Source organism: Copadichromis virginalis, linkage group LG18 (assembly GCF_057382275.1).
Source record: "Copadichromis virginalis isolate Kocher_CV1m ecotype Utaka linkage group LG18, C_Virginalis_male_GT1.1, whole genome shotgun sequence".
NCBI classification, from domain to species: domain Eukaryota; kingdom Metazoa; phylum Chordata; class Actinopteri; order Cichliformes; family Cichlidae; genus Copadichromis; species Copadichromis virginalis.
Genome location: NC_140635.1, coordinates 4,447,246 through 4,473,842, shown reverse-complemented (window position 1 = coordinate 4,473,842; position 26,597 = coordinate 4,447,246). Strand labels below are relative to the sequence as shown.

Genomic DNA, 26,597 nt, shown 5'->3' with positions numbered 1-26,597 from the left:
GAGTGAGGCAGCTCAACTGCTAGAGTGAGAGGAGCAAAAAAATTAATCTTAAAATCTTTTTTAAAACTGCTGCTGTGTCCGCAGCGTTTGCTCTACAGGTATGATTTTACCCTCAAAACGTAGCCATGGCTGTCCTCTTTCATCCAATGTGTTTACTATTGTACTAGGTGTTATGGTTCTTTCATAAATGTCATCAATGCACAGCCTCCTCCCTCCAACTCTTCCATAGACTCTAATGTTAAAATGGCTCAGAAGGTTCGTTTGAAAATCAGAAGAGCATGGTGTCTTTACACTGTCACCACGTCCATATAATAAACTCCACAGGCATAAAAACTGAGAATTAGGTAGACTAGACATTGCTGTCGCTCACGGTGAAAGAATTTTGTCAATACGACTTTTACTTTTCATTTGGGAGCGATTTGTTTCGGCCTGACTTTTCTGTTCATTTTAAGCAGCAAAAGTGAGGCACATGTCTGTGTACGTGTGTATGGAGCCATTGGGTGCGGTCACTATAGCAACCAGGCTCACACCTGCCTGCTTAACGAGCTCTGCCTGCCACTGTACCAAGATTCATCTTAAGCACTTCTCTTTCAACTGCTGCTGTGTCCACAGTGTTACAGCCATCATTTTACCCTCAAATTGTCGCCATTATTGTTCTCTTTCCAACACCGTATCTTTCAAAGCTCAGGCATTTAAACTTTTTAAACTGTGTGGATCAAAGTGGAGGGATCACATTTGAGTCATTCAGTGATTCAAAGAATATGACCTTTTAATATTCATTCAGATGTTTTCTGACTCTAAATGTTCTTTTCTCATTTCTTAGGGTTTTCTAATTTACATTTAAAACATTTTCATTTTTTTTCCAACTCCTTCTTCTGTGTAACCTTCAGCTTTTAGCAGTTCAGCACCTTTGTTTTCAGGTTAAATTCGTTTTTTTTTTGTTGTTTTTTTTATCTCATTCAATATTTTTAACTCAAAATTCAGCAATTAATTCATTTCAGTGCATACATTCAGATTCAAGCATTCACACTGCAGTTTCTTCAGAAAATGCACTTTCTAGTTAGTGTGAATGCTTGAAAAGCATTCACAGTATTGTTCTTCTAATCTTTATTCTATTTTATTATTATCTATTCCGTACGTTTTTTGAAAGCCTACTCCTTCAAAACCGTTCAACTTAGAAAAACCATTCAAACACCGTTAGATTCCTATTCTTTTGGACAACACTGCTTCTATTTTTCTCATTTTTAACATTTATATTTTTAATTTTATTCAACTTTTTTCAACAAAAATTTCCCATGTATTTCAATGGGGAGACCCTTCAAATCCTCATTCAACTTACTCATTTTTAAACTCTTACTACTTCAACATACGTTGACATAGAGCCACCATTCAAACTTTAAAACGAAGACAAGACATTCAACTATTCAACTTGTATTTATCTTTTCAATATCTATTATACTTTTTCTTCAGTTCCAGTTTAAGTTTCATGATGTTTTTTCACCCGTTTCAGAGTTTATAATGGGTGTGTATGGGACGGAATGTTGGGGCTAGAGTGAGACAGCTCAACTGCTAGAGTGAGAGGAGCAAAAAAATTAATCTTAAAATATTTTTTAAAACTGCTGCTGTGTCCACAGCGTTTGCTCTACAGGTATGATTTTACCCTCAAAACGTAGCCATGGCTGTCCTCTTTCATCCAATGTGTTTACTATTGTACTAGGTGTTACGGTTCTTTCATAAATGTCACCAATGCACAGCCTCCTCCCTCCAACTCTTCCATAGACTCTAATGTTAAAATGGCTCAGAAGGTTCGTTTGAAAATCAGAAGAGCATGGTGTCTTTACACTGTCACCACGTCCATATAATAAACTCCACAGGCATGAAACCTGAGAATTTGGTAGACTAGACATGGCTGTCGCTCACGGTGAAAGAATTTTGTCAGTACGACTTTTACTTTTCATTTGGGAACGATTTGTTTCGGCCTGACTTTTCTGTTCATTTTAAGCAGCAAAAGTGAGGCGCATGTCTGTGTACGTGTGTATGGAGCCATTGGGTGCGGTCACTATAGCAACCAGGCTCACACCTGCCTGCTTAACGAGCTCTCTCTGCCACTCTGCCAAAATTCATCTTAAACACTTCTCTTTCAACTGCTGCTGTGTCCACAGTGTTAAAGCCATCATTTTACCCTCAAAACGTCGCCATCGTTGTTCTTTTTCCAACATCTTGTCTTTCAAAGCTCAGAGATGTCAACTTTTTAAACTGTGTGGGTCCAAGTGGAGGGATCACATTTTAGTCATTCAGTGATTCAAAGAATATGACCTTTTAATATTCTTTCAGATGTTTTCTGACTCTAAATGTTATTTTCTCATTTCTTAGGTTTTTCTAATTTACAATTAAAACATTTTCAGCTTTTTTCCAACTTCTTCTTCTGTGTAACCTTCAGCTTTTAGCAGTTCAGCACTTTTGTTTTCAGGTTAAATTTGGTTGTTTTTTTTATCTCATTAAAAAAGTTTTAACTCAAAATTCAGCAATTAATTCATTTCAGTGCATACATTCAGATTCAAGCATTCACACTGCAGTTTCTTCAGAAAATGCACTTTCTAGTTATATTTTATTTTTCCGTACGTTTTTTGAAAGCCTACTCCTTCAAAACCGTTCAACTTAGAAAAACCATTCAAACACCGTTAGATTCCTATTATTTTGGACAACATTGCTTCTATTTTTCTCATTTTTAACATTTATATTTTTAATTTTATTCAACTTTATTCAACAAAAATTTCCCATGTATTTCAATGGGGAGACCCTTCAAATTCTCATTCAACTTACTCATTTTTAAACTCTTACTACTTCAACATACGTTCACATAGAGCCACCATTCAAACTTTAAAATGAAGACAAGACATTCAACTATTCAACTTGTATTTATCTTTTCAATATCTATTATACTTTTTCTTCAGTTCCAGTTTAAGTTTCATGATGTTTTTTCACCCGTTTCAGAGTTTATAATGGGTGTGTATGGGACGGAATGTTGGGGCTAGAGTGAGAGAGCTCAACTGCTAGAGTGAGAGGAGCAAAAAAATTAATCTTAAAATATTTTTTAAAACTGCTGCTGTGTCCACAGCGTTTGCTCTACAGCCACCATTTTACCCTCAAAACGTAGCCATGGCTGTCCTCTTTCATCCAATGTGTTTACTATTGTCCTAGGTGTTATGGTTCTTTCATAAATGTCACCAATGCACAGCCTCCTCCCTCCAACTCTTCCATAGACTCTAATGTTAAAATGGCTCAGAAGGTTCTTTTGAAAATCAGAAGAGCATGGTGTCTTTCCACTGTCACCACGTCCATATAATAAATTCCACAGGCATGAAAACTGAGAATTCAGTAGACTAGACATGGCTGTCGCTCACGGTGAAAGAATTTTGTCAGTACGACTTTTACTTTTCATTTGGGAACGATTTGTTTCGGCCTGACTTTTCTGTTCATTTTAAGCAGCAAAAGTGAGGCGCATGTCTGTGTACGTGTGTATGGAGCCATTGGGTGCGGTCACTATAGCAACCAGGCTCACACCTGCCTGCTTAACGAGCTCTGCCTGCCACTCTGCCAAGATTCATCTTAAACACTTCTCTTTCAACTGCTGCTGTGTCCACAGTGTTACAGCCATCATTTTACCCTCAAATTGTCGCCATTATTGTTCTCTTTCCAACACCGTATCTTTCAAAGCTCAGGCATTTAAACTTTTTAAACTGTGTGGATCAAAGTGGAGGGATCACATTTGAGTCATTCAGTGATTCAAAGAATATGACCTTTTAATATTCATTCAGATGTTTTCTGACTCTAAATGTTCTTTTCTCATTTCTTAGGGTTTTCTAATTTACATTTAAAACATTTTCAGTTTTTTTCCAACTCCTTCTTCTGTGTAACCTTCAGCTTTTAGCAGTTCAGCACCTTTGTTTTCAGGTTAAATTCTTTTTTTTTTTTGTTTTTTTTTAATCTCATTCAATATTTTTAACTCAAAATTCAGCAATTAATTCATTTCAGTGCATACATTCAGATTCAAGCATTCACACTGCAGTTTCTTCAGAAAATGCACTTTCTAGTTATTATATTTTATTCTGTATTCCGTACGTTTTTTGTAATCCTACTCCTTCAAAACCGTTCAACTTAGAAAAACCATTCCAACACCGTTAGATTCCTATTCTTTTGGACAACACTGCTTCCATTTTTCATATTTTTAACATTTATATTTTTAATTTTATTCAACTTTATTCAACAAAAATTTATAATGTATTTCAATGGGGAGACCCTTCAAATCCTCATTCAACTTACTCATTTTTAAACTCTTACTACTTCCACATACATTGACATAGAGCCACCATTCAAACTTTAAAACGAAGACAAGACATTCAACTATTCAACTTGCATTTATCTTTTCAATATCTATTATACTTTTTCTTCAGTTCCAGTTTAAGTTTCATGATGTTTTTTCACCCGTTTCAGAGTTTATAATGGGTGTGTATGGGACGGAATGTTGGGGCTAGAGTGAGGCAGCTCAACTGCTAGAGTGAGAGGAGCAAAAAAAATAATCTTAAAATCTTTTTTAAAACTGCTGCTGTGTCCGCAGCGTTTGCTCTACAGGTATGATTTTACCCTCAAAACGTAGCCATGGCTGTCCTCTTTCATCCAATGTGTTTACTATTGTACTAGGTGTTATGGTTCTTTCATAAATGTCACCAATGCACAGCCTCCTCCCTCCAACTCTTCCATAGACTCTAATGTTAAAATGGCTCAGAAGGTTCGTTTGAAAATCAGAAGAGCATGGTGTCTTTCCACTGTCACCACGTCCATATAATAAACTCCACAGACATGAAAACTGAGAATTTGGTAGACTAGACATTGCTGTCGCTCACAGTGAAAGAATTTTGTCAATACGACTTTTACTTTTCATTTGGGAACGATTTGTTTCGGCCTGACTTTTCTGTTCATTTTAAGCAGCAAAAGTGAGGTGCATGTCTGTGTCCGTGTGTATGGAGCCATTGGGTGCGGTCACTATAGCAACCAGGCTCACACCTGCCTGCTTAACGAGCTCTCTCTGCCACTCTGCCAAAATTCATCTTAAACACTTCTCTTTCAACTGCTGCTGTGTCCACAGTGTTACAGCCATCATTTTACCCTCAAAACGTCGCCATCGTTGTTCTTTTTCCAACATCTTGTCTTTCAAAGCTCAGAGATGTAAACTTTTTAAACTGTGTGGGTCCAAGTGGAGGGATCACATTTTAGTCATTCAGTGATTCAAAGAATATGACCTTTTAATATTCTTTCAGATGTTTTCTGACTCTAAATGTTCTTTTCTCATTTCTTAGGTTTTTCTAATTTACAATTAAAACATTTTCAGCTTTTTTCCAACTTCTTCTTCTGTGTAACCTTCAGCTTTTAGCAGTTCAGCACTTTTGTTTTCAGGTTAAATTCGGGGTTTTTTTTTTATCTCATTCAAAATTTTTAACTTAAATTCAGTAATTATTTCATTTCAATGCATACATTCAGATTCAAGCATTCACACTGCAGTTTCTTCAGAAAATGCACTTTCTAGTTTGATTAGCTGCTCTCTGATTTTAGCCTGTTAGCTTACAGACTGAGCTCAGATCGTTCCTGTGTTAGTTCATTGAGAACATCACAGTTTTACATACCTGCTGCGTGACTTCATCTCGGGTCTCCGGCTGATATACAGCAGTCTGAGCCAGTGGCGGATCTCATCATCCTGGACGACTGTTTTTAATGTTTTTAACCACGGAGATTTCTTCTGCATCATCAGTCTCTCATTGTTAAACTCTCCCAGAAACTGAAGACAGTTGTGCCATTTCCGCGCTTCTTCTTCTTCTATTGAGTAGACGGCAGACTACACATGTCCAAGGGTAATACTGTCCTCCTCAGGCCATTGGCATCAAGTCAAAGCCTTAAAGTCTGGTACTTTGCGCATGGTCATTTTTTACGAACAGCAGAATCACAAGACAAAGCGTGCCAATGTTTATACTTTTCACTGTGACTGCCAAATAGATGAAAAAGTAGATGTTAAAAAACAACTTATAGTTTTGTCATTGGGCTGGTAGAAAGCTATGAGTTTCTGTCCCTTTGTCTGACCTTAGAGACTTATTTTAAAAGGAAACATTACAATCCTTTAAAGCAAGTATTTTCACCTCTGTTCCCCCCTCTGTACTTAGCTTTTTTGTTGTCATGTCAGTAATTGTCCAGTTGATGGCTCCCTTGGATCACAAGCCTGTCTCATGAGTCCAAGTGAATATATTCTTAATAAACAGCTTTGAAGAATTTGTGACCAACTTTGTTTAATTCGGAACATCATCATCATGAGTCAAACTCACTCTTGGATCTACAAAATATTTAACAAAAACAAACATCACTGAATCATAAGGTATTTGCTCCAACTCTTAGTCCAGAAACACATGAGTGAACTAGATCAGCTGCTCCTCCAGTTCAGCTGTGGATTTATATCATTATTTATATCTGTAAAGTGGATATGCAGTTTTTCAGTACTAATATAAGCATTTTATATCATTGCTTTATTGACAGATGTTTGGTGTTCAAGGTCAGGCATCAGTTTGAAAAAAACAAACAAACACACTGAGTTGAACTTGAACTTCCTACTGACAAAAACTAAAATTGGTGCAAAAATAACCAGAAACATATAAGAAGCATCCTGGAGGTGCTGCAGACAAGATAGGACCAATAACATGTCAACAGGAAATCCTTTTTACTAATTTGTTTATTTCTTTTTAGATTTTTACTCTCCATTTTAAGCCATGATGTTTGCTGATACTGTGTTCCTACTGTTTGTTCTCATTAATAGTTCTGTTTTTAACATTCTGTGCTGAAGCTGGAGGAAATGTTTCTACAGTGTCAGATGATACAGCTCCAAACTAAATAAGTGACTAACTAACGATGCTTTAATACACTTTACTATAAATTATGATATAGTGCACTTTCTTAAAATTTCTTATTGCTCTGTAATTAATTGTTTTCTTTATAAATGTACAAATGAGAATAAAATCTGTGTGATAAAGGAAGGTCTGTAGACTTCTCTGTTAAGATCAGTGAAGAGAAACAACAACATACAAATACCTAAGAAAAATATTCAGTAAACATTTAGAAGATAGAGAAGTTTATGTTGTCATGTGGAGAAATTTTTCAAATAAAAATATCCATAAGCATTGATAGTCTCCATGGCTGAACAGACACAGGAAAGAGCTCCACCTATAAAACGTAAAAACATCAAGACAACATGTTGAAGATGTCGAGGTACTGCCCATAATGTTTGACTGACATCTGATTTATGTGCAGCACATAAATACCACAATAATGATGGAGAGAAACTAAAAGGGAACTAAAATACAGATTTAAACTTACAACAATATGAAAGACTTCAATCTATTTCACTTTAATCAACTCAGCTGTGTCTCCATAATACTGAAGCCAAAGTCCAGCATAGAGCGGCTGAGTGAATGTGGTCTGGACTCTGTGGAGGAGAGTCATGGTTTCAGAGACGCTGTAGAAGGACAAAATACCTGCTCTGTGATCCAGGTACACTCCTACTCTGGAGGAACGAGGACCTGAGACACGAGTTTGGATGTTGTTGTACCAAAATGTAAAACTGTTGTTGTTACAATATAATGACCAAGATTTGTCATTACGTCCAAATAAACATTCACCTCCTTTTCTGCTGATATTCTTGTATGCGACTGCTACATCAACTCCTGCCCCTCTCCACTCCACCTCCCAGTAACAACGTCCAGTCAGACTCTCTCTACTCAGGACCTGCCACCTGTTAGTGAATCTGTCTGGATGATCAAAATAAGACTGTTGTTGCTTCATAAATGTTGCTTTTCTGTTCCCCTCTGATAATAACAGCCATGTGTTTGCTGTGTTTGGATCCAGTGTGATTTCACATGAATATTTTAAGAATCCAGCTCTGGTCTTTGGCTCTGGTTGTGACAGTGAAACATCCACTTCAGTGACTGTCAGTGAGATGTTTGTCCATTCCTCTCTCAGAATGTCCTGTAGTTTATCTCTGACCTCTGACACAGCTGCTGTCACATCCTCAAAGTAGCTCAGAGGACGGATATTGATGCTGGATGAGTCTGTAGACTCACTGAGTGCTGACAGTGAGGGGTAGTTGTGTAGAAACTGGATGTGATCCTCTGTGTGTGAGAGCTGCTTCAGCTCAGCATCTTTCCTCTTCAGCTCAGTGATCTCCTGCTCCAGCTTCTCCTGAAGCTCTTTGACTCGACTCACTTCAGTTTCCTGCTGGGATCTGATCTGCTGCTTCACATCAGAGCTTCTTTTCTGGATGAGATGGATCAGCTCAGTGAAGATCTTCTCACTGTGCTCCACTGTTTGATCAGCAGACTGATTGATGGCCTCCACCTCCTGTTGAAGCAGCTTCACATCTTTCTCTCTGTCCTGGATTCTCTGCTGGATGTTTTGTCGACTCACCTCCAGCTCTCTCTGCCTCTCAGTCCTTTCTGCTGCAGCTGAGACTGTGTCGTGGCCTTTATGTTCATCCACAGAGCAGAGATAACAGATACTCTGCTGATCAGTACGGCAGAACATCTTCATCACCTCATCATGACGAGAGCAGATGTTCTCCTGGAGCTTCTTGGAGGGCTCCACCAGCTTGTGTTTGTCAAATGCAGGACATTCATAATGAAGCTTAACATGTTTCTCACAGTAAGAGACCAAACACACCAGACAGGACTTGAAGGCTTTCATTTTTCTTCCAGTGCAGACATCACAGGCCACATCTTCAGGTCCAGCATAGCAGTGATCAGCAGGAGCAGCTTGGAGTCCAGTCTTCTTCAGCTGCTCCACTAAAACTGCTAACATGGTGTTTTTCTCCAGGACAGGCCTCGCTGTGAAAGTCCTCCGGCACTGAGGGCAGCTGTAGATTTTCTTCTTTTCCTCTTCATCCCAGAAGCTTTCAATACACTTCATGCAGTAGCTGTGTCCACAGGGAATAGTCACCGGATCCTTCAGTAGATCCAAACAGATCGAACAAGAGAAGGTTTCTCGGTCCAGCTGAACACTTTTCTGCGCCATTTCACCCAACAGTGTCAGTGACTGTGTGAGTTTCACTTCCTCAGAACTGAAACTGCTCTGATCTAAACAACATAGGTTTCTGTAGCGAATGGGATCTGTCAGCTCTTATACGTCACCACATGTTGGTTGCACCCATCTTCAAACTGCAGATCAGAAGGGGAGGGAACAAGGGAACATGTGGACAGAGAGGAGGTGCTGAGTTAGAGAGCAGGAAGAGGGAGGGTTATCAGACACTAATTCAATCCTGGAACATGTGAGCCTGTGAGTTTTTCATTTAAAAATAGCACTGCTCAGCCTTTAAAGTTGTTAAATAACCTTAACATTTAAAAGACAATCTTTTTATGTAAATTAGTTTAAATGATCATTTTAGTCATTACAGGATATCAAATACTGCAGCTGAACTAAGAAATTGTTGTAGAAAAAAGCAATAAAAGGTCGTTCCCCCTCTGTCCCCTCCTGGTCACCTGTGCCTCAATTTTATGAGATGAGATGGATCAGCTCAGTGAAGATCTTCTCACTGTGCTCACTGTTTTATCAGCAGACTGATTTTATTCCACAACCTAGACATCCACATTACTCACACTCTCATAACACATACATATAGGGCCTTGGGATCGGGCATGTTATACGGTGTCCAGAGGACGGTCTTTGTATTCAACCTCACCTCTGGCGCCGGTGCCCACCTCTCAGTTTTAAATGCATGTAGACATTGAGGGTTCTCAGGAGGGGCCGTGCTGTACAGTACATGTACAGTGTCCATTTGTGTCTGTATCCAGGTTGGATGAGCGCCGAGTATTTGTATATGTGTGCATGAGGGTGGGAATGCATGTTTAGGTCTGTGTGCGCCTATTCGTCTGTGTCTATATGTCAGCTCGGGTCTTACACTCCACCCCCTTGGAACATCTCAGGCCCTCCAAGGTATGGAGGCTTATTTCCCCTCACCACACTCCCTGCTGGTGGCTGATGCCCTCAGACATCGGTGCGTTCTTGGTGTCCAGGGCTGGACGCTCAGGTCTGTACCAGCTCACTCCCCGGTACGGCTGCTTGGTGGGGCCTGGTGCCTGTGGCTCGGTCGGGCCCCTTGCGGGGGCTCGATTCACTCTGGCACAGCTGACTGCCGGCAGAGCCCGCGCGTACGTCACTGCAGCCCCCTCTGGCTTCTGCTCTGTGGCTGTTGGGTGACCCCTCATCTGGGGTTCTCCTCAGCTCTTCCCAGGAAGGTGGCACGGTTGCCCCTCCGGTGGTCCTCTTTGGGCGCTCGCACTCTGGGGGCCTCTGGATGTCTGGGGCCTGGATCTCCTCCATGCCTGCTTCATGCCCTGGGGGACGAGGCTGTGGCTCCCCACACCTTCTAGCAGATCGTTACATGGAGAAGCCTTTTGAATAGACGAGCACTCATCCACACAGGTGTTCACACACACAAGCTACACCTTTCTTGGCTGCTACCTCAAACCACATTATGCGATGTCAATCTTGCGTGCTGCACAATCACATTCAGTATTTAATATTTACTGTTATTTACACTTAGCTAGATTATTGCAATGGTGTTGTGTTATTATGTTGCTCTCTTTTTTGCTTGTTTTCTCTTATTTTCTTCTCTCAACAGGTGACCTGGGAGATATTTTTTAAGTGCCCTTTCTCACTGTCCCTCTTTCTTTCTTTCTTTCTTTCCTTCCTATCCCCCAGTCATGTCTGTCCAATCTGTAACAACTGAAAATAAATTAAAATAAATACAGTGGGGCAAAAAAGTATTTAGTCAGCCACCGATTGTGCAAGTTCCCCCACTTAAAATGATGACAGAGGTCAGTAATTTGCACCAGAGGTACACTTCAACTGTGAGAGACAGAATGTGAAAAAAAAAAAATCCATGAATCCACATGGTAGGATTTGTAAAGAATTTATTCGTAAATCAGGGTGGAAAATAAGTATTTGGTCAATAACAAAAATACAACTCAATACTTTGTAACATAACCTTTGTTGGCAATAACAGAGGTCAAACGTTTACTATAGGTCTTTACCAGGTTTGCACACACAGTAGCTGGTATTTTGGCCCATTCCTCCATGCAGATCTTCTCGAGAGCAGTGATGTTTTGGGGCTGTCGCCGAGCAACACGGACTTTCAACTCCCGCCACAGATTTTCTATGGGGTTGAGGTCTGGAGACTGGCTAGGCCACTCCAGGACTTTCAAATGCTTCTTACGGAGCCACTCCTTTGTTGCCCGGGCGGTGTGTTTTGGATCATTGTCATGTTGGAAGACCCAGCCTCGTTTCATCTTCAAAGTTCTCACTGATGGAAGGAGGTTTTGGCTCAAAATCTCACGATACATGGCCCCATTCATTCTGTCCTTAACACGGATCAGTCGTCCTGTCCCCTTGGCAGAAAAACAGCCCCATAGCATGATGTTTCCACCCCCATGCTTCACAGTAGGTATGGTGTTCTTGGGATGCAACTCCGTATTCTTCGTCCTCCAAACACGACGAGTTGAGTTTATACCAAAAAGTTCTACTTTGGTTTCATCTGACCACATGACATTCTCCCAATCCTCTGCTGTATCATCCATGTGCTCTCTGGCAAACTTCAGACGGGCCTGGACATGCACTGGCTTCAGCAGTGGAACACGTCTGGCACTGCGGGATTTGATTCCCTGCCGTTGTAGTGTGTTACTGATGGTGACCTTTGTTACTTTGGTCCCAGCTCTCTGCAGGTCATTCACCAGGTCCCCCCGTGTGGTTCTGGGATCTTTGCTCACCGTTCTCATGATCATTTTGACCCCACGGGATGAGATCTTGCGTGGAGCCCCAGATCGTGGGAGATTATCAGTGGTCTTGTATGTCTTCCATTTTCTGATGATTGCTCCCACAGTTGATTTTTTCACACCAAGCTGCTTGCCTATTGTAGATTCACTCTTCCCAGTCTGGTGCAGGTCTACAATACTTTTCCTGGTGTCCTTTGAGAGCTCTTTGGTCTTGGCCATGGCGGCGTTTGGAGTCTGACTGTTTGAGGCTGTGGACAGGTGTCTTTTATACAGATGATGAGTTCAAACAGGTGCCATTCATACAGGTAACGAGTGGGGGACAGAAAAGCGTCTTACAGAAGACGTTACAGGTCTGTGAGAGCCAGAGATCTTCCTTGTTTGAGGTGACCAAATACTTATTTTCCACCCTGATTTACGAATAAATTCTTTACAAATCCTACCATGTGGATTCATGGATTTATTTTCACATTCTGTCTCTCACAGTTGACGTGTACCTCTGGTGCAAATTACTGACCTCTGTCATCATTTTAAGTGGGGGAACTTGCACAATCGGTGGCTGACTAAATACTTTTTTGCCCCACTGTATAAATGCTGCTGCCTGCCGAGCTGATAAAATGTACATTATTTTTTTTAAATGTAAGTTTCTTGAAATATTATTTTGAGGCTATATCTCCCACCCCTACATACAATAAACAATACAGAGTTTTTTAAGGAAGGAGGTCATCTGATCTGCTCTGATCTGGCTTCTCAGTGGACTGCTTCATCTGACAGTTCTCCCACTTTTAACTAGTGTGAATCCTCATGTGTCTTTGTAACTGTATCCTCTGAATGAAGCTTTTCACCTGTGTGGATTCTCATGTGAGTTTTCAAGTTTATCATCAGGCTGAATCTTTTTCCGCAGGTGCTGCAAGAATGTGGCTTCTCACCTGTGTGAACCCTCATATGTCTCGTTAGTTTGGATCTGTACTCAAAGGTTTTTCCACAAATCTCACATTTCACAAACTTTTTACTTGTGTCAGTTTTACGCTGACTCTCTGACACAGGAAAGTTGTCTTGCTGATCTCTGCTCTCTGGTTCAGGAGAGCTGGAAGAAAGGAGACGTTCACTGTCCAGCTCTGGCTCACTTTCCTCATAAGTAGGAGCCACCATGAAGATAATAATGCCTTCAGTCTCCTGCTTCACTACAAGCTGATCTACGTCCTGACTGGTGCAAGGTTCCTCCTCTTCCTCTTTTATCTGTGGAAGCTCTGGATCCTCCTGGTCGAGGCTGAAGTTTCTCTCCTGGTCCCCAAAAACCAGTTCCTCCTCACATTCATGCTGTTGTGGGAAAGCTGAGGTGACAAATGGACAAAATTACTTGTCTTAGATAAATATAGAAGTATAACAAGAATGACTACTCGGCAGTGGTGTCTACAGCTGTCCATTTCCAACTCTACAACAGAGTTTAATCAAAATATCATCCGAAATATCATCATATCATTTACCCAGACCTGGAAACTGTTAAAATAAGATTTCATGCACTCACTTCTAACACGTTAGTAAATTTCTATGCACCAATCACAGTTTGTCCACCAATTACTGTTGGAAACATGTTTATGTAAATGATAAGACAAACATCAGACAGAAGGGGAAATTTAAAAGTAGGATTAAAATATGGGGATAAAAAGCAGCGAAGCTCTCAGAAAACCTCGACTAACAATCAGCTGAGTTTATTTAAACACTGGCCTTGAAGAACTCTGATGTGTTTCCAAAATATCTTTATTGAATGAATTAAAGTCATATTAATTTTTAGGTAAGACCATTACGGTTTTACATACCCCTGCTGTGTAAGTTCATTTCAGGTTTCCAGATGTTATCCAGCTGTCTGAGCTGCTCTTCTTCAGTCCAGATGAGGCCTTCATCCTCCTGTTTGAGTACAATCTTTTCTACGTCATCGCTGATGCAGAGTTCCTCCTCTTCCTCTTTGATCTGTGGAGGATCTGGGCCCTCCTGGTCCAGACTGGAGTTCCTCTCCTGGTTGGAGACCTGCTGGTCATACAGGCACTCCTCTTCCTCACACTTCATGTTAGGGGGAGATCTTGAGGAACAAAGGGTCACTGAGGAAAAAGGTTAATAATGTGATGACAGGAAAACACATCTGAGCAAATATAGTCCACTCTGAGCATGTCCTCATATGGGAGTGAAATTTAAACTGTACAAATGTGAAAAATGAAAGTGTAAGTTACTCTCGAGCTCTGATACTCTTATTAGGAAAGTTCAGAGTACAAATCATTCAGGTAGCTGCTGCCAGCTTCACGCTGCAAGTAAATGTTTGTCATTGTTGTAGATTAAACTGAAAATCTCACAGTGCCATAGCAGATAAGTACCAGTCAGGTTTCACAGCCAGTCATTGCACAGAATCAACCCAACTAAAGTCATCAGTGATCTGAAGATTATTAGGGACTCAGAGTTTCAGTCTTAGTTCTATTTGATCTCATTGCTGCCTTTGATACTGTTGATCATGACATTTTAAATCAAAGGTTTCATCATTTAGTTGGTTTAACTGGACAGTTCTCAATTGGCTCTCGACCTTTGACCCAGTTAAACCTCTCAGGTCATCAGGTTCAGATCTGTTAACTGTTCCCAAAATCAGATGTAAGTGTGCTAAGAGTGTGTTCAGTTACTGTGCTCCTGTTCTTTGGAGCATGCAGCCATAGTTTGCCTGCTGTGGCTGCATTCAAAACTAACAACTATGTTTCCATGCTTTGTGAATAACACTGACATCTGTGAGATTTGAGCTGATTTAGTTCGAGTTAAGACTGTTTATTAGAACATTACAAAGTTATTTTAAAAACTTCATCATTTTCTTGAACCCAAATATAATTCAGTTGAAAAATATACATTTTAAAATGAGGTGAGGATGGTGGGGGAGGCACGATGGTCTTGTAGGGTTAGACCCTGATTAAGGGGTATTTTTGAAAGTAAAGCCCATCTCTCAAAGTCCCTGCCGGCCTGCCTCCACCTCGGGAAGTCTGTGGGTGCAGACGGAGGTGAGGAGCACCACAGGCGGCAGAGGACTGTCTGTAGCCCCGGAGTGAGGGTCAGAGAGCCGAAGCAGACAGCGAACTGTGGCACAGTGCAGAAAACAGAAGCTTTCCCTCCCTGCCTCCTTTATCTTAATCTTCTAAATAAATCTTCTATAAAGGCACTTTCTCTCGGTCTCAAGGTTTGTTTAATGCTAAAAGTTCACCGTAAAAAAGAGACGCACTTGTGTGATTAGCCGCTCCCTGATTTCAGTATGTTAGCCTACAAGCTGAGCTCTGATCAGGTCCTACATGAGTTGTATTCTTGTGTTAGTCCACTGAGACCATCGCAGTTTTACCTGTTATGCGTAACTTTATCTCGGGTTTCCGGCTGATATCCAGCAGTCTCTGCTGAAGGTTGATCTCATACTGGACGATCAGACGTTCTGTTAACCTCAGAGCAGATTTCTTCTGCAGCAGTCAGCCGGTCTCTCCACTATTGCTTCTAAACGAACAATAAAAAAATGTAATTATAGAAAAACACTTCTGAGAAGATAAAGTTTTAGTTAAAGTCTGTAATGAGGGCATGTTGCTCACATTTGCAGGTGAAATTAAAAGTGTGTAAAAATGAAGTTATTTGTGCACTCTGATGCAAATGAGAACTTGAGTTCTGACATTTTTCAGCAACATTAAGAGTAAAAAAAACCTTTCAAACAAAAAAGAACTCACTTATTACTGACTGACTGATGATCTATTTTGGAGTTGATCTCGAAACTGATCTACATCTTGATATTTTTCAAAATAATCTTCACTATTGGGGGTGGCTGTAGCTCAGGCGGTAGAGCAGATCATCTACTGATCGGTTCGATTCCCGGCTTCACCTAGTCTGCATTTCAAATATCCTTGGGCAAGATACTAACTCCAAGTTGCCTCAAGTTGCTCTTTGATCTGTGGAATGTGTGTCTGAATGTTGGTAGAAAGCACTAAGAAAAATGTGCTTGTGCGAATGGGAGTGAGTGGGTGAATGCACAAGTTTTGTAAAGCGCTTTGAGTGCTCAAGATTGAGTAGAAAAGCGCTATATAAGAACCAGTCCATTTAAAACTCCCTGTCATGTTTTTACGAATACACATTAAATAGATCTGACTTTTTTTTAAATTTTATTCTTTATTACTTTTCCATCAACCAAAAAAAACCAAAAAACTGAGTATATAATAATGATTTATGTACATCGTAAATGATTAATGTTAGGAGGACACAGAGATATATTATATATACTCTCCCATGAAAATCATTCATATATTATTTCAGAAAAATATATGCAACCCAAAATAACCCCCCAACAACAAAAGAAAAAAAAAAAAAAGAAAAAAAAAAAAGACCCTGAAGCAAAGGTTTACAGATAGTGCTCCAGAGAGAAAAAAAATCAAGCAAGTATAACATTCCAGGGTTTCGGGCTGAAGTTTAATCCAAGGATATCATGTTAGTTAGAGAGGCATCCAGATTAGTGGTTGCAATGATAAGCTGCGTCCTCTTCCGTTTCCAATCCATTTAATTTCACGTCCCTTCTCCTGTCCTTCTATTTAGCAGACCAGCAATCGCAGGTTCCCCAGGTTTTCTTTAGCAGCTGTGACGTTACTTCTCCATACAGGTTAAATAGATAGAATCATTTCTGTACATTATCGATCATTTCCTCACCTTCCAAAAATAACAAAAAATTTCCCCACATTTTTTTGAAGGAAGCATGTTTACCCTTTATCATAGACGTAAGTTTCTCCAGAGCAAGGGTTTTTGACAATGTCGATAACCAAATTCTCACGTGTGGTCTACTAGTGGATCTCCATGATTTGGCTATACTGTATTTCGCCTGTAGCAGGCAGAAGGTTGTGGTTTTTTGGTTAGCTTTGCTCAGCTGGATTTCAGCGGGGAAAATTCCTAGGATGCATAATTTAGGACATGGATCCAATTTGACACTTGTAATATGTGCAATTATTTCTAAAACTTCCTCCCAAAACTTTTGAATTTCTGAGCATTCCCATAGGCAGTGCATCAGTGTGCCCTTTTCCCCACATTTAACACATATGTCCGGAGTTTTGGGGTCAAATTTATTTAATAATGTTGGGGTAATATATGTTCTCATTAACCATTTGTACTGGATTAGTTTAAATTGAGTGTTTATAGATTGTGTTTGAGCTTTCAAGCAAGCTTTTTGCCATTCCTCTGTAGTTATACTACACTCTAAGTCTTGACACCATGCGCGTCTTTCTTTTTCTGAGGATATTTGAGAGCCGTCTCTAAGGTTATTGTAGAAGCGAGAAATTAAACCCTTCTTCAGCTGATGGTTTATTGCTATATCCTCTAATGAGTTTAGGGTGGGCGGTGTTAGAGATTTTTGAGTTTTTGAAATGAAGCTTCTGATTTGAAGAAATTTAAAGAAATGTTTGGTTGGAATGTCAAATTTCTGAGTCAAGCCATTGAAACATATTAAGGTGTCCTTGTCAAATAGATCTGCAACTTTGCACAGGCCTCTGTCGGCCCATATTTTAAAGCCCAAATCTTTCCAACCGGGTTTAAAGGCCTTATTGCCCCAGATAGGTGAGAATTGGGATAGTGCTGGCATTTCATTTTTAAACTCGAGTGCCTCGAACCGCACACGAATAGTATTTTTAACAAAGAGGTTTGATGTATCTTTCATCAGATCTTTATATTTTGCAGAGTACAGATAAGTGCTGAGTGGTAAGGGGTACTACACTTGACCTTTCTAAATTTACCCAGGGTAGGGTAGTTGTTGAGAACCAGCATGAGGCCGCAGAGAGTTGGGCAGCCCAGTAGTACCATTTGAGGTTTGGAACACAGAGACCTCCTCTGTCATACGGAAGATATAGTAGCGAAAGACGCAGTCTAGCTCGTCTGTTATTCCAAATGAATTTACTGAATATTGTTTTTGTCTTTGTGAAGAAGTCATCTGGAGGGTTGAGAGGAATGACTCGGAAGAGATATAGAAATTTTGGAAGGATGTTCATTTTGAGAATATTTACACGTCCAATCATCGAGATTGGTAGCATAGACCATCTATTGATTAAGCCAACAACAGAGTTGATAGTAGGAGAATAATTTGCGTTTACCAAATCGTTAATTTTTGGAGTGATTTTTATACCTAGATAAGTGAGACTGTCTCTGGCAATTTGAAACGTTGTTTGAATAGGTGGTTTAGTTCTTTCAGAATGATTAAAAAAGAGGATGGCCGATTTGGATTCATTAATTTTATAACCGGAGATATTGCCAAAGAAGTTAATTGTTTTAAGTAGCTGAGGAATTGAACTCTTTAATTTAGACAGCATTAAAATAATATCATCTGCAAATAATCCAATTTTAGACTCAATATTATTTGTTCTAATGCCAGAGATGTTTTGGTTGTTCCTTATCGCAATAGCCAGTGGTTCTATTGCTAGGACGAAAAGAAGAGGTGAGAGGGGACAGCCTTGACGTGTACCTCTACCTAGATAGAATGGTCTAGATATAATATTGTTGGTTCTAACTGAGGCTATAGGTTTATTATATAATATTTTAACCCAGGTCATGAAGTAATTGCCAAAGCCGAATTGAGATAGTACCTTATAGAGATAATTATGTTCGACCCTATCGAAAGCTTTTTCTGCGTCTAAGGAAAGCAGAGCCATGTCTAGTTGTTCTGAGTTTGTGTAAAGTACATTCAGTACTCTGCGAATCCCATGCTGCGTTTGTCGGCCTTTTACAAACCCATTTTGGTCATTATCAACAAGAAGATGAAGGTACCGTTCAAGTCTGTTTGCCAGTACTTTGCTTATTATCTTGGCATCAGAGTTTATTAGTGAAATTGGTCTATAAGATTCACATTTTGTAGGCGGTTTCCCAGGCTTAGGGAATACCGTTATAAGTGCATTTCGCAAGGAGGGGGGAAGCTCTTTTGAATCATAGCTTTCCACCAGCATGTCGTACAGAGGGAATATTAATTTATCTTTAAATATTTTGAAAAGATCTAGTGGAATTCCATCTGGGCCGGGAGTTTTTCCCATTTTTAATTTATCGATTGCATTGGAGAGTTCATTCATCGATAACTGAGAGTCTAATTCGCATCGGGCTTCTTCAGAAAGTAAAGGGGTACTTATTGAGTCAAAGAAGGATTCTAGTGATTCTCGAGTCGTATCTCCTGTTGAAGTATATAGTTGTGAATAGTAGTGTTCAAAGAGTTCACTTATTCTATGAGGATCTGTGATATTTTCGTCTGCAGTTCTAATTTCATTTATTGTTTGTTCGTTCAGTAGCGTTTTTATACGCCATGCCAAAAGTTTTCCTGCCTTTTCCCCTTGGTCATAGTAGGTCTGTCTCAGTCTAAATAGTCCGGCTGAGGCTTTCTCAGTAGTTAATTTATCGTATTTTGCTCTTAATCTTAAAAGTTTTTGTTGGTTTTCTTTAGAGTCATTCAGGTTTATCTCAAGTTCCACTTCTTTTATTTGACCTTCGAGGTCCAACATCTCAGTATAGTTTTTATTTGCTTTGTTTTTGGTGTAGCCTATCATCTGTCCACGAATAAAGACCTTAAAAGCTTCCCATCTTACTGAGGCTGTAGTTTCGGATTTGTTGAAGTAGAAATAGTCATCAATATTTTTGCCTACATATTCCAAATATTTTTGATTGTGCAGCCAGTGTGGTCTTAAACGCCAAATAGGGTTACGTCTAAAAGCTGCTGTGACTGAGAAGTTAAGCGTGGTTATTGAGTGGTCAGATATAAGCACACTTTTATATGAGCAGCTGTTAATTCTGGAGATAAGAAAGTTTGAGATAAGAAAATAATCTATGCGACTGCGGCTATTATGACTGGCTGAGTAGCAAGAATATTCTCTCCCTGTTGGATTTTTTAATCTCCATATATCTTTAAGATTCAATTCAAACATAAAGTGTTGTATGACTTGTCTAGATTTTGGATGGGAAGAGTCTAAGCCTGATGATCTATCAAGCCTGGGCTCTAGGGTACAATTAAAGTCCCCCCCAACAATTATCTCACCGTGAAGGTCTGTAATAGAGAGAAATAGATTATTATAAAAGTTGGAGTCGTCAATATTGGGGCCATATACATTAACTAATATTAAATCTTGATTCAGCACGGAGCATTGTAGAATAATGAATCTCCCTGCGGGGTCCAATATGGTTTTTTTTAATACACATGGGTACTGATTTATGAATGAGTGTTGCCACTCCTCTAGCATGTGTTGAGAAGTGGCTAAAGAAAACCTGACCTGGCCATCTCCTCCTTATCCGGTCAGTTTCATTCACGAGTAAGTGTGTTTCTTGAATGAAGACTATCTTTGGGTGATATTGTTTTATTCTATCCATTACTCTTTTCAGTTTAATATATTTTCTAAGGCCTCTTACATTCCAGGAAATTAGATCAATATTTGAATAACTACTCATACAGTTTGTACCTTTAGTAATCTGGGTTTGACTACATCTCGTCTCTCCTGTCGAGACTCACAAGTTGTTATTTCAAGAGCACTGCACTTTAAAAACAATCTCTTATAAACCAGAAAACAAAAGAAAACAACAACAAAAAAAAAACAACCCAGAGATCTTCCATCGGTGTAGATCTCAAAACCTTCCCCCCCAAAGTCATAGCGGATTGGTTATGCATCAGATCCGTGTGAAGGAGCTGATAGAGCGTCCTCATGATTGAAGTTACAAACTTAGGTCCGACCGTATTAACTAAAGAAGTGGCCATACAAATGTAACTGAATGAAAAGATTTAGACATAGCATACCTAAGGCCATCTATATCATACCTGTACACCAGCAGCCGTTATATGTCCGGTTTGGAGTTGTTCATCAGAGTTGCATATATTTGATGTAGCGTTTCTGAGTGGGCGTGAAGTTTATCCCTCGTTTGGTTGCCGGACTTTTCGCATGAAATCTTCCACCTCCGCTGGTGTGTGGAAGAGGAGCCTGTTGTCATGGTGGAGAATCCTCATTTTTGCTGGAAAGATCAGTCCGAAGTTTATATGCATTTCACGGAGTTGTTGTTTTACCTGGTTGTATTGTTTCCGTTGTTTCTGGACTTCCGTTGACAGATCAGGAAAAAACATAATGTGATGTCCGTTGTGCGTTATTTTTCCCTTCAGACGTGCCGCTCTCATCACCCTCATCTTGTCTTGATAATTCAAAAATTACATGATGATCACACGGGGTGGGCCATTTGGAGTATTTCGCCCTTGTAGTCTGTGTGCTCGTTCAATGATAGGTGGGGATGGGAGCGCGTCTCGTCCCAAAACATCAATTAAGAAAGTTTGCAAGAATATTGTAATTTCTCCTTGTTCAGTATTCTCAGTCAATCCGACGAGTCTCAGATTAGATCTCCGGCTTCTATTTTCGAGGTCGTCCACCTTTAACTGTAGTTCCTGAATTTTCTTATGAAGGGAAGTCTCTTTACTTACGAGGGAAGAGACGTCGTCTTCAACTTTACTGATGCGAGTTTCTGCGGAGGTGAGCCTCTCCGAAAACACTCCAATCGCCTCTTTTATTTCTTGGTTTGATATTTTAACTTCTTGCAGTTGAGCAGTGAAATGTACTTTCAACGACTGAATTGCGGCCAAAACACTCGCCTCGGTCTGTTGAGCACTAGCACTAGCGCCTTCCATTTTCTCGGTTTCAGGTTCGTTGTTAGGGTCATCGTCTGATCCATCCTTTCCGGCTGTTTTAGGCTTGGACCTATGTTTGGTCGGCATCTTGGTTGTTTAGATCAGAACAGAAGCTTAAGTCGGTGAGGCAGCCGCTAAAAGATTGGATTTTAACCGCTGTTGGGCGTAGGCAAAGGACGTTGAGGTCGGAGCTCGAAGTCTCACTGCCACTCAGGTGGACGCCATAACCAATCTCCCTTAAATAGATCTGACTGATACAAACTGTAGGTTTAATATTAATGTTAACACTTCAGAAAAGCGATTACAGTTTTACCGCTGGTCTGTAAATCTTTCTCAGGTTTCCAGATGTTATGCAGCTGTCTGAGCCGCTCTTCCCCGCTCCAGACGACGATGCCTTCATCCTCGTGTTTCACTACAAGCTGTTCTCCCTCTTGACTGATGCAGAGTTCCTCCTGTTCCTCTTTGATCTGTGGGGGATCTGTGTCCTCCTGGTCCAGATTGAAGTTCCTCTCCTGCTTCCAGACCTGCTGGCCAGCCAGATCTTCCTCCTCCTTACACTTCATGTTGATGTGGGACTTGAGGAACAAAGTAAAAAGAAAAAGATTAGACAGGTAAAGGTGCAGCCTCAGTCAGCAGGGCTGTACACTGTGAGCATGTTGCTCACATATGTGAGAGAGGTTTGTACAAATGTTTCAGAAGCACCATGTGACTCCCTCTCTTTGTTGGAAAGTCTTATTAATTCACTTTATAACTATTACTTTGAAGATAAATTTCTACCATCACAAAAATATTATGACCTCTTTAAAAACAAACAACGGCAACTACATGACTTAAATTCCATGTTTAGATGAAGGTAATGGTCAATGCCTTTTGACAGGGGAAAAACCTCCACACAGAAGAATCTTACTTGGCTGAATCATAAATTATTCACCATGATTAAAACTGCAGATGAGCAATAATCTGCATTTTATTTTAGCCAAAGAGGAATGTTTCTGTTTGTCTGTGATCTGACTTTTTCTGCTGGGTCCAAATTTCATTTTATCCTGTGTAAGTTTGTTTCTCTTCCTGTTAACTAGCAAAGTCAAAATCACCTTGATTCATTTAACTTTAATTCAATTATAAATGTAATCATTTTATTGAACAATTAATTTCATTTCAATGAAAAACAATTACTTAAAAGAAAGAGATTAAGTTGGAGAGAGACATGTGGCCATCTTTTAGTGAGTTAGACCCTGATTAAGGGGTATTTTTAAAAGTAAAGCCCATCTCTCAAAGTCCCTGCCGGCCTGCCTCCACCTCGGGAAGTCTGTGGGTGCAGACGGAGGTGAGGAGCACCACAGGCGGCAGAGAACTGTCTGTAGCCCCGGAGTGAGGCGTCGTGAACCGAAGCAGACAGCGAACTGTGGCACAGTGCAGAAAACCGAAGCTTTCCCTCCCTGTTTGGTTTTGATGTGTCTCATGAAAGTCTATTGTTAAAAGTTGACCTTTAAAAAAAACGGACGCACTTGTTTGATTAGCTGCTCTCTGATTTTAGCCTGTTAGCTTACAGACTGAGCTCAGATCGTTCCTGTGTTAGTTCATTGAGAACATCACAGTTTTACATACCTGCTGCGTGACTTCATCTCGGGTCTCCGGCTGATATACAGCAGTCTGAGCCAGTGGCGGATCTCATCATCCTGGACGACTGTTTTTAATGTTTTTAACCACGGAGATTTCTTCTGCATCATCAGTCTCTCATTGTTAAACTCTCCCAGAAACTGAAGACAGTTGTGCCATTTCCGCGCTTCTTCTTCTTCTATTGAGTAGACGGCAGACTACACATGTCCAAGGGTAATACTGTCCTCCTCAGGCCATTGGCATCAAGTCAAAGCCTTAAAGTCTGGTACTTTGCGCATGGTCATTTTTTACGAACAGCAGAATCACAAGACAAAGCGTGCCAATGTTTATACTTTTCACTGTGACTGCCAAATAGATGAAAAAGTAGATGTTAAAAAACAACTTATAGTTTTGTCATTGGGCTGGTAGAAAGCTATGAGTTTCTGTCCCTTTGTCTGACCTTAGAGACTTATTTTAAAAGGAAACATTACAATCCTTTAAAGCAAGTATTTTCACCTCTGTTCCCCCCTCTGTACTTAGCTTTTTTGTTGTCATGTCAGTAATTGTCCAGTTGATGGCTCCCTTGGATCACAAGCCTGTCTCATGAGTCCAAGTGAATATATTCTTAATAAACAGCTTTGAAGAATTTGTGACCAACTTTGTTTAATTCGGAACATCATCATCATGAGTCAAACTCACTCTTGGATCTACAAAATATTTAACAAAAACAAACATCACTGAATCATAAGGTATTTGCTCCAACTCTTAGTCCAGAAACACATGAGTGAACTAGATCAGCTGCTCCTCCAGTTCAGCTGTGGATTTATATCATTATTTATATTTGTAAAGTGGATATGCAGTTTTTCAGTACTAATATAAGCATTTTATATCATTGCTTTATTGACAGATGTTTGGTGTTCAAGGTCAGGCATCAGTTTGAAAAAAACAAACAAACACACTGAGTTGAACTTGAACTTCCTACTGACAAAAACTAAAATTGGTGCAAAAATAACCAGAAACATATAAGAAGCATCCTGGAGGTGCTGCAGACAAGATAGGACCAATAACATGTCAACAGGAAATCCTTTTTACTAATTTGTTTATTTCTTTTTAGATTTTTACTCTCCATTTTAAGCCATGATGTTTGCTGATACTGTGTTCCTACTGTTTGTTCTCATTAATAGTTCTGTTTTTAACATTCTGTGCTGAAGCTGGAGGAAATGTTTCTACAGTGTCAGATGATACAGCTCCAAACTAAATAAGTGACTAACTAACGATGCTTTAATACACTTTACTATAAATTATGATATAGTGCACTTTCTTAAAATTTCTTATTGCTCTGTAATTAATTGTTTTCTTTATAAATGTACAAATGAGAATAAAATCTGTGTGATAAAGGAAGGTCTGTAGACTTCTCTGTTAAGATCAGTGAAGAGAAACAACAACATACAAATACCTAAGAAAAATATTCAGTAAACATTTAGAAGATAGAGAAGTTTATGTTGTCATGTGGAGAAATTTTTCAAATAAAAATATCCATAAGCATTGATAGTCTCCATGGCTGAACAGACACAGGAAAGAGCTCCACCTATAAAACGTAAAAACATCAAGACAACATGTTGAAGATGTCGAGGTACTGCCCATAATGTTTGACTGACATCTGATTTATGTGCAGCACATAAATACCACAATAATGATGGAGAGAAACTAAAAGGGAACTAAAATACAGATTTAAACTTACAACAATATGAAAGACTTCAGTCTATTTCACTTTAATCAACTCAGCAGTGTCTCCATATTTATAGTAAAGCCTCAGTCCAGCATAGAGCGGCTGAGTGAATGTGGTCTGGACTCTGTGGAGGAGAGTCATGGTTTCAGAGACGCTGTAGAAGGACAAAATACCTGCTCTGTGATCCAGGTACACTCCTACTCTGGAGGAACGAGGACCTGAGACAGGAGTTTCAATGTTGTTGTACCGAAATGTATAAATGTTGTTGTAACAATCTAATGACCAAGATTTGTCATTACGTCCAAATCCACATTCATATCCTTTTCTGCTGATATTCTTGTATGCGACTGCTACATAAACTGCTCCCCCTCTCCACTCCACCTCCCAGTAACAACGTCCAGTCAGACTCTCTCGACTCAGGACCTGAGACCAAGTGAATCTGTCTGGATGATCAGAATAAGACTGTTGTTGATTCATTAATGTTACTTTTCTGTTCCCCTCTGATAATAACAGCTCTTCGTGTGCTGTGTTTGGATCCAGTGTGATTTCACATGAATATTTTAAGAATCCAGCTCTGGTCTTTGGCTCTGGTTGTGACAGTGAAACATCCACTTCAGTGACTGTCAGTGAGATGTTTGTCCGTTCCTCTCTCAGAATGTCCTGTAGTTTATCTCTGACCTCTGACACAGCTGCTGTCACATCCTCAAAGTAGCTCAGAGGACGGATATTGATGCTGGATGAGTCTGTAGACTCACTGAGTGCTGACAGTGAGGGGTAGTTGTGTAGAAACTGGATGTGATCCTCTGTGTGTGAGAGCTGCTTCAGCTCAGCATCTTTCCTCTTCAGCTCAGTGATCTCCTGCTCCAGCTTCTCCTGAAGCTCTTTGACTCGACTCACTTCAGTTTCCTGCTGGGATCTGATCTGCTGCTTCACATCAGAGCTTCTTTTCTGGATGAGATGGATCAGCTCAGTGAAGATCTTCTCACTGTGCTCCACTGTTTGATCAGCAGACTGATTGATGGCCTCCACCTCCTGTTGAAGCAGCTTCACATCTTTCTCTCTGTCCTGGATTCTCTGCTGGATGTTTTGTCGACTCACCTCCAGCTCTCTCTGCCTCTCAGTCCTTTCTGCTGCAGCTGAGACTGTGTCGTGGCCTTTATGTTCATCCACAGAGCAGAGATAACAGATACTCTGCTGATCAGTACGACAGAACATCTTCATCACCTCATCATGACGAGAGCAGATCTTCTCCTGGAGCTTCTTGGAGGGCTCCACCAGCTTGTGTTTGTCAAATGCAGGACATTCATAATGAAGCTTAACATGTTTCTCACAGTAAGAGACCAAACACACCAGACAGGACTTGAAGGCTTTCATTTTTCTTCCAGTGCAGACATCACAGGCCACATCTTCAGGTCCAGCATAGCAGTGATCAGCAGGAGCAGCTTGGAGTCCAGTCTTCTTCAGCTCCTCCACTAAAACTGCTAACATGGTGTTTTTCACCAGGACAGGCCTCGCTGTGAAAGTCTGTCTGCACTGAGGGCAGCTGTAGATTTTCTTCTTTTCCTCTTCATCCCAGAAGCTTTTAATACAGTTCATGCAGTAGCTGTGTCCACAGGGAATAGCCACCGGATTCTTCAGTAGATCCAAACAGATCGAACAAGAGAAGGTTTCTCGGTCCAGCTGAACACTTTTCTGCGCCATTTCACCCAACAGTGTCAGTGACTGTGTGAGTTTCACTTCCTCAGAA

At 40.2% G+C, this 26,597-nt stretch overlaps 2 protein-coding genes across 2 annotated transcripts; both read right to left on the bottom strand.

Moving 5' to 3' along the window:
- Positions 1-6,550: 6,550 nt before the first annotated feature.
- On the bottom strand, positions 6,551-23,931 carry LOC146686995 (tripartite motif-containing protein 16-like). Its single transcript, XM_085437960.1, has 3 exons — positions 23,131-23,931; positions 20,674-22,100; positions 6,551-9,245 (listed from the first exon to the last, which is right to left on the bottom strand). The coding sequence occupies exon 3, from the start codon at positions 9,100-9,102 to the stop codon at positions 7,435-7,437; it is 1,668 nt and encodes a 555-aa protein (XP_085294086.1). The 5' UTR covers positions 9,103-9,245; positions 20,674-22,100; positions 23,131-23,931; the 3' UTR covers positions 6,551-7,434.
- Positions 23,932-23,999: 68 nt separating this feature from the next.
- Positions 24,000-26,564, bottom strand: LOC146686994 (tripartite motif-containing protein 16-like). Its single transcript, XM_085437959.1, has one exon. The coding sequence runs from the start codon at positions 26,549-26,551 to the stop codon at positions 24,884-24,886; it is 1,668 nt and encodes a 555-aa protein (XP_085294085.1). The 5' UTR covers positions 26,552-26,564; the 3' UTR covers positions 24,000-24,883.
- Positions 26,565-26,597: the final 33 nt, after the last annotated feature.